Genomic DNA, 15,178 nt, shown 5'->3' with positions numbered 1-15,178 from the left:
CTAAACCTTTTTATATATATTTCTTCAAATTACAGCCCAGAGAAGGCTTCCTAAGAATGGCATACGCGAATCTCGAAGGCCATCTTTTTACTGCCCGCATGCGACGGAAGCTCCTGGAAATCGAAAACACGTCATAGAATTTCTTTCTGCGCTAAAGTATAGCGGATAATATAAACTGTGCGATGGTTGTTTATGTATTGCAACATCTATATGCAGTTGGGCGCAACAAGGCACAAAGCGAGTGTGTGCTGGTTATTATTTTAGTCATAGCGGAGGCCAACCAAACTCCCAATTTCACAGGTGGCGCCACCCACCACTCCGTTTCAAAGTGGTTGCTCATAGTATTCATCCACCAATCTTGTTCTCTTGTTTACGTGTGCTGTCGGTCGTACGAGTTGCTACGATGTGTTTGTTTGATCGTGTTTTTGCGTTTGCTGTAATGAATTGTGACATAGTTCGCGTGCACAAAAGTGCCAGAAGATAGCTTGTGTCTCGCTGCAAACTCGCGGTATGCGTGGTGCGCCAGGCAAACGTGGACCAACGATTTTCATGCCATGGAGTGCGTTCCCTTTGTCCGTGGTGGTTGTGGAGAGTTCGGTGGGCGCCGCAAAGAAATGATGCGCATTATTAGCGTTCCGCAGGTCGTCCACTACGCAACTGCATGTATGCGGGAATAACTTTGCAGCTCCGGCAACTTGGAGGGCGCTTTTCGACCGCATCGTACCATTTAAAAGGTGAGTACACGCATGCTGTGCTTGCTTCTCGTGTGTGCCTAGAGTGCCTTGCGAGCGTAAGAAATCGAACTCCCGCGACGACATTGACTGTGCCGATGCTTGCTGAGCGTTGGTTGACATAATTTGCTTGCGCAAGCTTATTGGCTTAATGCTAAATTGAAAGTCTTGGTGAGCGCTTCCTTCCGGTGAGAGGGATTAGGTTCAGCAACAGTCCTCATTTGCGCGAGCTGCCACTTTTCTGCTAAAGTTGGATAATAAAGACTCATCTGCCTCTTTACCTATTCTTACTGCAATGACGTTTCCTCTCTTACTTATGCTTCGAGGTTGAAAATAATGTCTGTTTACGCGGTTGTCGGTTTGTGAGCAGTTATTGGGAAAAAGTATAAACACCATGCAAGTGATCTTGCGCGCGACAGCGACGCGATGTAGATGCTTGTCGCGCTCGCTCGTTCCCTACAAGTCGTACCCCATGCGAGCGGTCTTGCGCGCGACAGAGACGCGATGTAGATGGGTGTCGCGCTAGCTCGTTCCGTACAAGTCGTACCCTATGCGAGCGACGACATTGAGAGCAGTCTCCCCGGTGTTGCCGGTATGAGGGCAGCAAATACGCGCCAAAAGTGTGCTTTATTAATTTAGTTTGCTGTGTTTTACTCAAAGGAGCAGCGTAAAACATTTCTTTAAAGTCTTGCAGTAGGTTCTTAACCTTGCACGTATCAAAATAGTCGTTTGCTTGTTCCGTGCAACAAGCGGTAGTACTCGACTGATGTACAATTCCGGCTTCGCGCTATTGTCTGTTCGCTCATAGCACTTCTGGGCGAGGAGCGACGAATTCTAGATTTCCAGAACCAGGCGACAAAGAACGAGCGATATGTTTGCGCGACGGCTCGTTTTCTCGCTCAAAGCCGTCGCGCACAAGATCTCCCTCATAGGGTTCGGGCAAAAAAATTTAAGCAATTACGGCTTGCTACTACTACAGCTTACGTTTTGAGACAAGGTGTTTTGACATAACTTTGACATAACTAGAGATGACAAGGGAAAGTTGCTTAACTGATAGAAAAAAAAAATGAATTGTTATGTAAACAAACATTTGTTTGTAATGTACTGTAGCTGTAGGTCTTAAAAATTTTATTGTCATGAAGAGGTCCCTATTATCACAATATTCATCAGTAACTTTGACCTTGTGCTCTGTTCCCACCCTGCAGTGGTGCAAACATTGTTTTTGTGACTTTTTCTGTGCTCCTTGCATGTGTTCACAATGACTTCTTTAAAGTGCCACTGCTATAAGTTAACACAGAACCTATCTTGCAGGGGCAAGGCCGTGACCAACAACAGTGTCCACGTCAGGGAGGAGCTATGGCTGCAGCAGCACTGTGTGTAATCGGATGGTCTGGTCAGGTATGACTGAAGTGTATGTGTTTGCAAAAGTAGGGTCTCGGTATCATTCGTCAATAAGTTTATGGACATATTACTCAGCAGTGCTTACTAAATAGGCTAAATATCTGCTCAACTTTATTCAACTTGCTGCTTATTTGTGTCTGTAGACATTATGTACACATTACCTTGTTCACTTTAAAACTAGACCTAACATGTCTTGAGGTTTATTTTTTCTTGCATCAATCACTTGGCTGCACGTTACATTTTATTTTGCTTAGTACACATTATATGTACCTCTTGTTATTTTGTTTTATTGATTTGAAACTTTCCTGTGTTACACCTTTTATATCCACTTTTTTTTTCGTTTAGGCTACACGCTTGTGCAGTTTCTGCACACGTAAGGATTAAAAGTGTAATGGGCCAAATATGTCACAGGTCTAAGCATGCAGCATGCTTACCATTGTTTAACATTGGTATTACAATTATTGTGAGGTTTACTTGCACGAACAAGACTAATTGAAAAAAGTTGGACAAGGCAGTGCACTAGACTTCAACTTACAAGCTTTATTCAGAAAACACGCAATGAGGCCCCACCTTATGCTCAAAAATATCTGCAGACAGATGCATAAATAAATGTTCCACATGGGAGGAAACCAAATGCGCAACAAAGCCAATACTGCCCACAACAAACCATTACAAAGCATTCAGCAGGTTCTTCTCAAGGTACAACAAACACTCCTTTATCAGTGAGTTCCAGTGAAGGAGTGCTTACACATTCATCATCAGCCTTTGAAATGCCAAACACCAAATATTTCCTTATCTAACTGCCTGCCAAACCGTCTGAGCACTTGCTTGTTTTGAAAACACAGGTAGCATTTATGAGCACATCTTCGGCAGTGGTCAGCCAAATGGGCAGTGCCTGCTAGAGTGTTTACAGCGTTCCGGTGCTCCCTAAGCCTCTCATTCAAGAACCTGCCCTTTTGTCCAATACAGCACTTTCTACAGGGAAGTGAAATCTTGTATACCACCCCCACATTGCAGTTAAAAAAGTGGGTGACATGCTCCTTAGTGCATGTACCCTGATTCCCGGCGTTGCTTACCAACCTGCACATTCTTGCGAGCTCTAGTGGCGCTGAAGAAAACACCTACACTGCACTGGTTTGCCACATTGTTTAGGTGATGGGACACCCCATGTACAGATGGCACAGCCACAGGGCGCCCACTGGCACGTGCGTTATTGCACCGAGCAGCTGCGAGATCTGTTTTTACCTCTTTAATGAGGCTCCCAGTAGTTGACACCAAAGTGTTATCGAGATACCCGGCCCTACATAAATGGCTCGCTTGTTGCTGAGCGCTGCAGGAAACCTGGTGCACAAGATTTAACCAGAACAGCTCTCGGGCAGCTAGGAGCTATGCATCCTTTAACATGGAGTACGCCAAACGGTAGTCGAGCAAGGGCTTCGTTTTCCTAAGAGAGTATATATAATAAGGAAAGTATGATTTAAAATTATACGAATATCGAATGATTGCAGCTGATCATCTTCTGGCAACTCATGTGTGAACTTGAGTCCTACTGAACACTGTTCGAAAACACCCACACTGTTTTTAACAGCAAAGCCAGCACAACAAGAAAGTCATTAGCACTACCACATTGCCCACTGGACGTGCAGTAACGCATGTCCCAGTGGTAGCCGTGCAGCTCTGCCATACATACACAGGGTGTCCCACCGCCTAGAAGAAAGGTGGCGAACAAGTTTGGTGTAGGCATTTTTTCGGCACTGCTAATGCTCACAAGAATATGCAAGTTGGTAAACATTGCCGGGCGTCAAAGTACATGCACTAAGGAGCATGTCACCTGCTTTGTTAACTGAAATGTAGTGGTGGTATGCTACATTGCACTTCCCTGCGGAAAGTGGTATATTGAACAAACAGGTGCCTGAATGAGTGGCTTGGGGAGTACCGGAATGCTGTAAATGCTCTCACAGGCGCTGGCTACTTGGCTGATCACTGTTAAAGTACCCATAAGTGCTCCCCATGTTTTCATAGCACACAAGTGCTCAGTCAGTTTGCCAGGCAGTTATATAGGGAAATGTTTGAGGTGTTTTGCATTTCGAAAGCTGCTGATGAATGCATAAGCACTCCATCACTGGTACCAGCTAATAAATAAGTGTTGTGTCTTCAGAAAAATCTGGTGAATGCTTTGTAATGGCTTCTTGTGGATGCTTATCAGCTTCTATGTGCATTTCGTTATCCCCTATGTGGCACATTCGTTTATGCATCTGTCTCCACATTAACTGAGCATGCGGTGGCCTGTTTGCATGTTTCTTCTGAATAAAGCTTGTCAGTTGAAGTCTACCGCTTTGGCTAGTCCGACCTTTATTCCGTACGCCTTGTTTGTGCTAGTAACTATGTCACAGGAGCTGTGTCAACGCCAACTAGCCTAACCTTCTCCATTTTTTCACAATTATTTCTCAAGTTCCCAGAACAATAGACACGAGCTTGAATTTCTTTAAATGGTAAATGAAGGCCAGTATTCACTGTGCTGTAAGTACTACAGCAGTGAAGAGTTTTCTAGTAAGCTTGCTTTCTTTCTCTACATTTATTTATATTCTTCTTAAGCAATACCCATTCATGCAAGTAGGCATTGTGGCAGAGTCTGTGTCCAGTTGCATCGTTTTCGACTTTGTCTATACTGCATAGACCACATAGTTGGTACATAGTTCAGTCTATTGATGCACTATCATTAAATAAGCATGCAGTTTTGCACATGCAAGATTGCCTGCTCGCTATTGCTAAAGCATTTGCTGGTTATTGCTATGTTGCTCATCAAGTGAACTTGATTTCAACAGCACCACACAGAACATCTGTTTGGCAGTGGTGTAATTTTAATAGCGACTATCAGCCAACAAGCTCTAAGTCTACAGCGGTCCAGAAATAATTCTATTACTTTGGGTCTCTCCACATATTTGGTTAGCACAGTGGGCAGTTTTCTATTTATTCTGCTTGGTGCTGTTCACGTGAGAATATTTTCAACTAGCAAGTACAAAGTGTAATGCTGTCAAAAGCCTTTGATTACTGGGCAAATGAATTGAAAGCATGGTACGTAATCCAAAAAGTATTTTTCACAAAATACTAGTGTCAAGAACAAGCATCATATGCACTGCAACTCATGGTTTTATGTTGGTATGCAGGTATCTCAAGCTAAGGGTGCTTGTGCATGTATTTTCCACATATTAGCTAATGCTTTAGCTACATGAAACTGTCTATGTTCTGGCTGCTGAAGTCAAATTTGTGGTTGATGAACCTGCTTGTTTTTGCTGTGCACTTACATTTCTGTTGTTTCTTAAGGGTTGTAGCCATGTCACAACTGATGTATTGCAGCAATGTCAAAGGTAGCTTCCACCCATTATTGCTACAGTGTGCCAACAGACACCTGTCGCCGTATTGGTGCATTTTCTGAGAACCAGCCGTATCCTCTAGGTGAAATTTGTAGTGTCGTTTTGAGTTTGCCAGTCAGTTCATATAACTTGAGGACAAAATTTACACAGTGAAGGAAGGGAGACCATACAACATGACCAGTGATGACTGAATATTTTGATAGAAGGAATAAAAATAACACTGAAAGTGTGCTTATATTGTGCACAAGTTCCTTCAGAAGGAAAATGTGAGTTGTAATACAAAGGCAAAAAATCACAATAAACAGTATTTGCGTAAAAAAAAGGTGAATAGTCAGACTAATTTCTATCCCTTGTCGTCTAGAAAGGACGCCTTTTTTCATGCATTCATAATGGGGGCTTGCTCACACGTCTTGTGGTATGCCTCTCTGATTTCTCTTGTCAATTTTTCACCGTGGGTGGAAACAGATAAACTAATTTAATCTGGCCTAAAGCCCTATCGCGGCAATGCAGGGCCAAGTCAGACGAGCATGCCGGTCTTCTCAGTAAAATGTGGTGATTTCTTTGGTACATATTTAGTTCCTGGCCTGTCAGCTTCCTAACATTGGAATGCAGTACACTGCCCCTAACACACACTAGACATATTTCGTGGTATGTTTAACCAAGCGTACCTCGCTTGCCTGCTCGCTTTTCTAAGTTCACTTGTGGACTGTGCGGCATACCTGCCTACTTTATTTTTTCTCTCGAAATATGTGTGCATAGCATTCCACAAGCGCATTGAGAAAGGCGTCCAGGCAAAGGAGATTTGTATAAATTACCACTAAATATGTCTTGTGTCCGTCATTAGTAGTGTATTCTATGCCTCTGTTCATGTGTATGTTTGGTCAAATGCACAGGGTCGTCAACTCTTGGCACGAACACGACTCAGCGTGACCACGCCCCGCGGAGTGCCAGCGTGCATGGCGCAGGGGGATGTGGAGCTTTGTGTCATCTGCTAAAGTGCGGGAGCACGCCATGCTTTAGCGGATGACACATGACATGAAGTCCCACCTCTAAGCCCCTGTGCGCCTGCGCCGCTTAGCTCCGTTGCACAGCCATGCAATGCGCGCTGGCAATCCGCGGAGTTCGGCCACTCTGCACCATCTTCGTACTAAGAATAGACGGTCTTGTACATGGGGCAGACTGGCCGCTGTATAAGCATGTGCCCAGGAGAGCACCATTATTCACTCAAGGGACAAGCATGCTCGTCCCACTTGACAATGCATTGACACAACTGGTGATGTACGCTAGATTTAGATTTAGATTGTTCATCTCTTTTGTTTACTTAAGGCAACCGATTGATCAACAATATCACTGAGGCATACCATTTAAAAAAGAGGGACATCTGTCAGCCAGTGCTCATTATGATTGCATTACAAAGAGGAATACTCTCTAAATGACACGGAATAGTGATCACTCCGTGCTTATTTGTTCTATTTTTATGCAAGTACTGTTTATCATGATTTTGTACATTTGTATTGCAACTTGTGCCCTTTGTCTTAAAAGATCGCTTGTGCAGTGCAAGGGCACACGCAGTATAAATATTATCTTAAATTTTTGCACCAAAATTAATGTTGAATTGGTAGCTTTTGTGTCTTGTTGTCTTCTTTCTGTCCCTTGTATCACTCAAAAGGTAAACATTAACGTACACCAACTTTCTTAATTACTTGCCCGTCAGTGTTGATAAACATGAAATGTTGTTTTCAGCCAGAATATTCTTACCATTTCTCATTTCCGGTCAGCATAGTGCTAATCCTTTGGCTTTTTATAAAGCGTGCTAATATGTACTTCTGATTAATGCAAAAGTTAGTTCTAGTTGGTGGTAGCTGAACTTGGACATCATGACAAGTGCAAGGGCACACACACACACAAAGAGACACAGTCTGAACAGGCGCTAGACATCAACTGAAGGGCTTAATGACAAAAAACAGCAACGCACATATTGCGCAAAAACCTACAAAAAGATGTAGAAGGTGCAATTGTCCCTAAAAAGAATTCCGCTGCCGCTGTACTAGCGCTGTACTGTTACAACAAACATTTCAAACCTGGTCGCAGTAAAAGGAGCGTGCACACTGAGTTCTGAAGTTTGAAGTTGCGACGGGACTTGGCGCATTCGTCGCTGCAGTTTAGTCATGACGAAAATATAACTGCTGAGATGAGTGAGTGGTGCGAGTGGTTTTCAGAGCCCACAAGGGAATTCACTTGTTTTCAACCATGCAAGGGTAATCTTACTTTTAAGGCATGTCTCCAATGTTCTTTAGAACAAGGCCATGTAGTGTGTGATGGTGGTGTATTTTGGAGACTGGCGCGCGTAGGTCTCTAGGTAACGTGCTGCACTGTTCTCCGTGTGACACTGCAATCTTGGAGGCCTTGACGTCACTCGTTCTTGCACTGTTCTCTGCATGGCGGTGCGCCTATTTGAATCAATTGTTTCGCTTTCTCTGTTAATTTCATTATTGCAAGGTTAGACTGTACGAAATATGAGTGTTTGCTGCCCTTAAAATGGGAAAATTTTATTAGTTTAATCCTTTACACAAAAATGAATTTCTTGGTGAGGTTGGGTTTAACCCCAGTTTTTTTTAAACTTGTTCGAGGGGCAGAAATAGGAAATTATAGAGTTGCATCAGAAATTGACGGATCTAATTAACCTATATCATATTGTTTTATACAAGTGCGTTTTAGTGTTAAGAATACTGCTCAGGAAAAAAACACTTCATATCTATTGCAGGTACAGATTGGTGTGGGATTTGTGATGCCACTCAACAAGTGGCATTACATATTCAAGTCTGCTTCCGACGGAAAGTGCCCATTAGAGGTGGCATGGCACCTGTGGACACCAGTGCAAGCAGGTGAAAGCAGCCTGACTGGACAGGCCTGCCGGACAATGTGCCGCGCATCTTGGAAGCTTCCGGCAACACCGGAGAAAGTGGCTGCTTTGAAGAGTAAGTCAACAGTCACCTCATTTGAGAAACATAACTGCATATCTACAAGTTATCTGAATGAGTTAGCATTACATGATGTATACAGAGCGACAAGAAATGCCAAAGCAAGAATGAGGCAAGTGCCTATATATTATATCTTTTTCTTCTGCTGTATATGCACTGTGTCTCGACACACAATTTAAATGTCTCTGTGGGTATGAAAAACAGCACAAGATAATTTCGGGATATGGGTTTCCGGCGAAAATCGCCCACAAAGTTTCCCCCATAATCAGTTTCAATTAAAAACAATCAACAAAGTCGGGTGGCTACACGAGCGGTTAATTTTGACAGGACCTTGATAGCTTGCATTCACCTGCTGCTCATTGTCTTAACAGAAGTGAACATTTAAGCACCTCATTGTCTTTGAAATTTCTAATGTAGACTTGGCATGCGTTATTGTAGCTTTTCACGCTGCAGCTTTCATTTCACTTTTTTGAAATAATGCTTCTCAAGAAAATTGGGTTCCGACAAAGCTTGGCAAATTGTATGGTCTAAAAGAAGCTTTTTAAACTACTGCCGTCCAAAGTGTTGACTGTGGTCAACTGATGTGCTGCTTTACAATCTGCAGCATTCACAGCCATGCAATTTCAAAACACTATTCTGATTATTGGGATGTAAAAGTTATAAACAGGGATAAAGTGCCTCGGAAAGGGTGGCCAACGTTTCGTTAGGAGGACCTATCTTCTCAAAGGCTGCCTCGTCATCCTCGGCATGTTGGTTTTAAAGTGTTAGTAGAGTGACGTCACATGCAGTTGTCAGGAGTGGCTGGTTGTAAAGGGAGAGACTTGAAGGAGAATGAGCGCGGTCACCTGATGTCTGTAAGCATGATTCCTAAGACGTAGGAACAATAGTGGGAGTGGGAAGGCGGGGAGAAAAGGAGAAAAAAAGAGACCAAGACGGAAAGAAAGAACAAGAAAAGAAAAAGAAGGGCATAGGAAGGTGTTAGGGAAGCAAGAGGTTAGGGAGCATTCAGGGGTGTCTTTGGCAGCATGTTCTTGTGGCTTTAAAGGAGCCGGTGAGGCGGTCAGTGCTCGACTAACAAAAACAACCGGAAAAGACATTAGTTGAAAGAATGACTTGAGTAGCATAGCAGCAATGCGTCGGATAATTTAGAAGGAGTTAAGATGGCAGCAAGGAGTCTGGAATGCAGTGCATAGGGTAGCTGGAAGGCAGCGGCACGGTCTTTCTAGGGACGTTAGTCCCAGTAGCTCAACGTAGGTGTCGTCACAGCGGTATGCAGAAGTGGCGATACCCTGTGTGGCTGAGGCACCGAAGAAGGTATCCTGGCGCCTGGGATTTTGGAATATGTTGGTGAGGGTGTTTCGAAAAAATAGAATAAAGAACAGACAAATATGGGGGTGAACTGAAACTGGAATAACAAATAAGAGGGTGGCATGAGCAAAAGCGGGCGGAAGCAGATGTACATGGGAAAACATATTTATGCGAACATATTTATGGGGATTCTACAGACTTCCTATTGCGCTGCACTGACAGGCCCCACACATAGCTACGATACACAGACGACATATTCATAATATGGTGACATGGTCAAGACAGCCTAGATAAATATGTAGGATTTCTAAATTCTTTTCAGCCAACAATAAAATTCGCATCAAAATCTTCAGTGGAGCGCATAAAGTTTCTGGACTAAACAATATACATTGACACTGGGACACTAATGACAATGCTGTATGGAAACCTTTTGACAAACAACAGTACCTAGAATATACAAGCCACCATCAAGCCACATTGCAAAGAAGGCATCTTTAAAGGCCAAGCACATGGCTACGTCACATGTGTGTTGAAAACCAAGACTACATAGATAGACTTGATCACCCTAAAGAAACCCTATCAAACGGGAACCACCCAAAGAGTGCCCTTCAGAAAGCCTGCACCGATGCAACCAAACTTGACTGAGCCGACGTGCTCAAGCCCCACCCTAGGATCACAAGAACAGCGCCTCTTCTTACTACTAAATTCTCACACTCCCAAACATGAACAACATCCTCAATAAATACTACCCAATTCTCACCAGCAACCAGAAACAAGATTTTTCCCGCCCTGCCCAGAGTAGTCTTGAGATGCAACACTATAATATTAAGGATATTCTTGTATGTGCCAAACTAAAAACAACGAAGTTAGGAACCAGTCCCTGTGGCCGCCCGGGTGCTCTACATGCAAACATATTTAATCTACTACTACAGTAATAAGTACAGCATCAAATTACTCAAACAACGTAACTTCGAGTTTCATCTGCACATCAAGCAATGTAGTCTACTGTCTAGAATGTGCCACTTGTAGCACATAATACATAGGTGAGACAGGACAAAAAAATCATAAAAGACTGAACGGTCACCGCGCAGATACAAAACAATTTACCTAAAGGAGTAGCCAGCCACTTCAATGAACATGTCATATGTGACAAAGCAAGGCTCTGTAGACTACAAATTTCCGCTCACCTCGCTAGAGGAAATATCTGGAATCATACCTCATACACAAGTTTAAATGCCTACATCCAATGGGAATCAATTTAACACAGCAACTTAGAATCTTTAAAAACTTAAAAGCTGCAACTTAAATCGGAAAGCCTCTTGTCATCAACCAAGGCGCAAAACACATTGTGCCACCAGCTAAACTTAATTCTTAACCTCACCTATTCCACCGTTTCTAATTTTTACCTGATTACTACTCAATTTAATATATTCTTTCGTGTTTTAATGTTTATATCAACTGTATGACCCCTTTTCCCATGTACACCTGCCTCCGCCCGCTTTTGCTCATGTAACCCTCCTATTTGTTATTCCACTTTCAGTTCCCCCCTTTTGTCTGTTTTCTATCATATTTTTTGAACACCCTCACCACCACAATCCAAAATCCCAGATGCCAGGATACGTTTTTCTGCGCATCAGTCACACAGGGTATCACCAGCTATATATACCACTGTGACGACACCTGCGTTGAGCTACTGAGGCTGACATCCCTAAAACACCATGCCTCTGCCTGCCAGCTACCACATACATTGCATCCCAGACTCCTTGTCGCCATCTTAATTTCTTCAACATTACCCGACGCGTTGCTGCTACGCTACTCAAGTCATTCTTTCAACTGATATCTTTTGGGGTCTTTTTTGTTACTCGCACACTGACCGCCTGACCAGTTCTTCTAAAACGGCAGAAAGATGCCGCCAATGACACTCCTGAATGCTCCCTAACCCCTCACTTCCTTAACACGCTCCCATGCCCTTCTTTTTCTTGTCTTTCTTTTTTTGCCTCTTGGCATCTCTTTTTTTCTCCTTTTCTTTTGTTTCTTTTCTCGCCGCCTTCCTATTCTTACGGTCTTGTGCCCTCGTCTTAGGAACCATGCTTACAGACGTCAGACGACAGCGCTCATTCTCTTTAAAGTCTCTCCCTTTACAACCAGCTGCCACTGACAACAACTGCACGTGATGTCACCCTACTAGTCCTTTAAAACTAACATGGCAAGGCTGACCAGGCCACTTTTGACGAAGATAGCTCAAAAGTTCGTCAGCCTTTCTGAGGCACCTCATCCATGTTTATAACCTTCATACCACTGTGTGCTATTCCATCTGTCAGCCGCTTTCTTGATTTTAGATGTTCTGATTAATTAAGTTTGTAAGACATGGCCTATCAGCACTTTCGGCATACTTTCAGTGATCTCATTTTATTTAAGCATAAGAATGAGGAAAGAACTGCTACACAAAGAAAGCATCTCGAACATTAGTCGCATGTACGCTCTGATCTGCATAGCTGATCTTGTTCTACGCAAAGCATCCTAAAATTTTCATGCCTCTTGTCGGTGCCAAGAAAAGCAAGGTGCTGGGCATCATGCGGAATTCCAGCGCTTTCCGCCAGCCTGGATTAGAAAGGACTGTATAGTGTGGCTGTAACTGGCATTCTTCTGCCAAGATTCAATTGTTTTATGGATCAAAGTACCAGGTACTCTTGTAGTCGCATCAACACTCTGCCGAAGATTTCATTTCCTACATAAATATGTTTTTTTTTAAACAGACGAGCATGAAAGATTGCTCTGTATTACGTTAAGATGCTTCTTTGGGCTTTTTTTACATTGAAGATGTAGGTTACCTTAGCAAAGTAGCAATATGGAGATTGAAAAGTAGAAAAAAAATGGCAGATCCCATGCACTGTGAGAATCGATGTACACGAAGCACACATTGTTTGCTTTGATTGACAATAATTAACGGTGATGTTAGTGGCAAGTTTGTAATTTTTTCAGTGTTTAGTCCAATACGAAAGTGGCGAGTTGATGTTAAGCATTACCTTGCATGCACCACTTCTGTTTGTCTGCATAGCCCACAGAACACACAGGGAGATGTGTTTGCTTGAGGCGTTGTTGCGAGTCATTGTTCATAATCACTGAGAAGGAATGGAGCGTTGTCATTGCCTCACATGGCGCACCGCATCATGGCAGAAATATTAAACTTTAATTGAATTATGAGGCTGTGCATACTTCAATTAGCTATTGTAATTGTATGTATACAATGTATACATAAATTCGCGGTCTGCACTACATTTCACTGCGTAGCGAAGACGCTCCTGTTCTGTGTGACACTTCTTTCAAGTCTGGGGGTCCTCGACGTCGAGTGCACGCCTTGCTGGCGCGTGTTAATGGGCTCCTTCTACATACATGGCGAACACACTGTTGAGATTCCAGCTCAAAGCGCTCTCTTCAGACTAAGGACGATTCTAATGTTTACACTATCACAGCCCAGCAGCTGCATTTTTCTGGCATAGAAATTAAAACCAGCACAGCACGTGCAATACACACTAACGGTGAAATGCTGGGGCAGCAGCGCCGGTCAGGATGTGCAGAGGTGAGCGCCATCTAGTAATGTTGCAAGAAATCCAACGGCACGCATGACAAGACCATAGCAGCTGCAGCGCCCGTAATGTTGGGAGAAGAGGCAAAAAAAGCTTCACTTTAAAACATTAGTTGCCATCATTTGCAGCTAAATAAAGCTTGCAAGCCAGCCATTATACAGCTTTTACATGAAATCTTTTATGCCTATATGGCAAATGCTAAAGTTACGACTTCCTCACCAACTGCACGAGCAACAAGTAAAGCTAACAAATGATAGAATGGACAAATCAGACAGCTTGCACCTTGCATCTCCCCTGCATGCGTTAGAGACAGTGTAGCCAAATTGTGGCTCTCTGAATTTGACAGGAATGTGGGTGGTTGAAGAGCAGACAAATTATGCAAAATCAGAAGCCAAATATCCACCCCATAAGGCTTTGAGTACAGCTCCCATGTGTCTTTATTTTGCAGTTAAGCCAACCTCCAGATGAGAAGAGGCGTGGCTTTGGCAAAAAACATACAAAAATTCCATGTAAATCTGCAAAACAATGTGATGCATGTGTATGCATACTCACTGCAAATAAACCTGTGCTGGCTTGCGTCCTGGGTAGCATGTTTGTGTCTGACATTTGCTGCATTTTGTTATCTTAAACTTTTTTTGAAGTGATTAGAGCAGATTTCCTTCATTCACTTATTGCTAGAAATCATTGGAAAAACAATTTACTTATATATTTATTGCACTCTCCTTTTAGACTGCCTGGCGAAATACATAAGTGACCATCCAATGATGCCACCTGCACCACATCCGGAGAACCACCTTGCTTCCCTGCGAAAGCACCTTTGGAGCTCTCTTACACAAGCAGGACGCCAGAGCAAGCGAGTGGAAAAGTAAATACAGTACAAGTCCAGTGATGCTTTTTCAATAAAGTGTGATGATATGCTACGTAGTATGGTGCTTTACATATTGATTTGTTATGGCATGAAAATAGCCGCATCTTGGCAACATGTATATACAGACTGTACACTTCACAAGACTCAACATCACATAAAGATAACCCGTCATGAGCTTCCGAATGGCAATGGCTGCTCCTTCAATTCATCACACAACTTGCCTTTGACGTGCTGCGCCCACGATGATATCCAACCCAGTGCCCACCGTGCCACCCATCACCCACCGTGCCGCCCAGCACCCACTGTGCCCAGCAACCACCATGCTGCCCAGCGCCCGCCGTGCCCAGCACCCGCCGTGCCCAGCAACCACCATGCCGCCCAGCACCCACCGTGCCACCCGTCACCCACCATGTCACCCAGCACCCACCATGCCACCCGTCACCCAGCATGCCACCCACTACCATAATCCACCATGATGATGGATGATGGATTCCACTATGCCCAGCATCGGGCAAATTTTCAATAGGGAAGACAAACAGGGTAAGTAATTATTCGAGTGCAAAGAAGAAGCTATGTAGGTGGTGTAATAAGAAAATAAAGCCAGACATAGAGGAGCGTAAGCAGGCGTATAGAGATCATAGAGAAGTCAAAAAGCTGTGATTACATCAAGATGTGCTGGTAAGATGGAACAAGTACCGAAAAAAGAAAACGGTAGTGAGTGAGCTTATGCAAGAACATATTAAATGTACAACTGAACCCTGGGCGCATACCATTCACAAAAGTTGCCTAAACGTACCAGCAATATTCTAGAACCATGTAAAAGCACTCAGAGTTCCAACTAGATACTTACAAACAGCTATAAAAGATTAGGACAATAGCTTCTTCGAAAGAGACGACGCGATGCGGCATATCGGAGATGTTATTATGG

At 43.4% G+C, this 15,178-nt stretch overlaps 1 protein-coding gene across 1 annotated transcript; it reads left to right on the top strand.

Annotated features, from left to right (window-relative positions):
* Nucleotides 1–382: 382 nt before the first annotated feature.
* Nucleotides 383–14,306, top strand: LOC142560949 (uncharacterized). The gene is made up of 4 exons (XM_075673381.1): nt 383–734; nt 2,043–2,129; nt 8,271–8,484; nt 14,112–14,306. The coding sequence occupies exons 2-4, from the start codon at nt 2,088–2,090 to the stop codon at nt 14,249–14,251; spliced, it is 396 nt and encodes a 131-aa protein (XP_075529496.1). The 5' UTR covers nt 383–734; nt 2,043–2,087; the 3' UTR covers nt 14,252–14,306.
* The last annotated feature ends 872 nt before the right edge of the window (nt 14,307–15,178 follow it).

This window comes from Dermacentor variabilis, chromosome 10 (assembly GCF_050947875.1).
Source record: "Dermacentor variabilis isolate Ectoservices chromosome 10, ASM5094787v1, whole genome shotgun sequence".
Classification (NCBI taxonomy): Eukaryota; Metazoa; Arthropoda; class Arachnida; order Ixodida; family Ixodidae; genus Dermacentor; species Dermacentor variabilis.
The sequence above is the reverse complement of the archived record's forward strand: the minus strand, read 5'-3'. Positions and strand labels throughout refer to the sequence as shown.

Bases quoted from the DNA above. Each gene is read 5' to 3' on its own strand.
- LOC142560949 (XM_075673381.1), top strand. From the start codon at position 2,088: ATGGCTGCAGCAGCACTGTGTGTAATCGGATGGTCTGGTCAG. The intron at 2,130-8,270 runs GTATGACTGAAG...TATCTATTGCAG, and splicing joins TAATCGGATGGTCTGGTCAG to GTACAGATTGGTGTGGGATT. The intron at 8,485-14,111 runs GTAAGTCAACAG...CTCTCCTTTTAG, and splicing joins GAAAGTGGCTGCTTTGAAGA to ACTGCCTGGCGAAATACATA.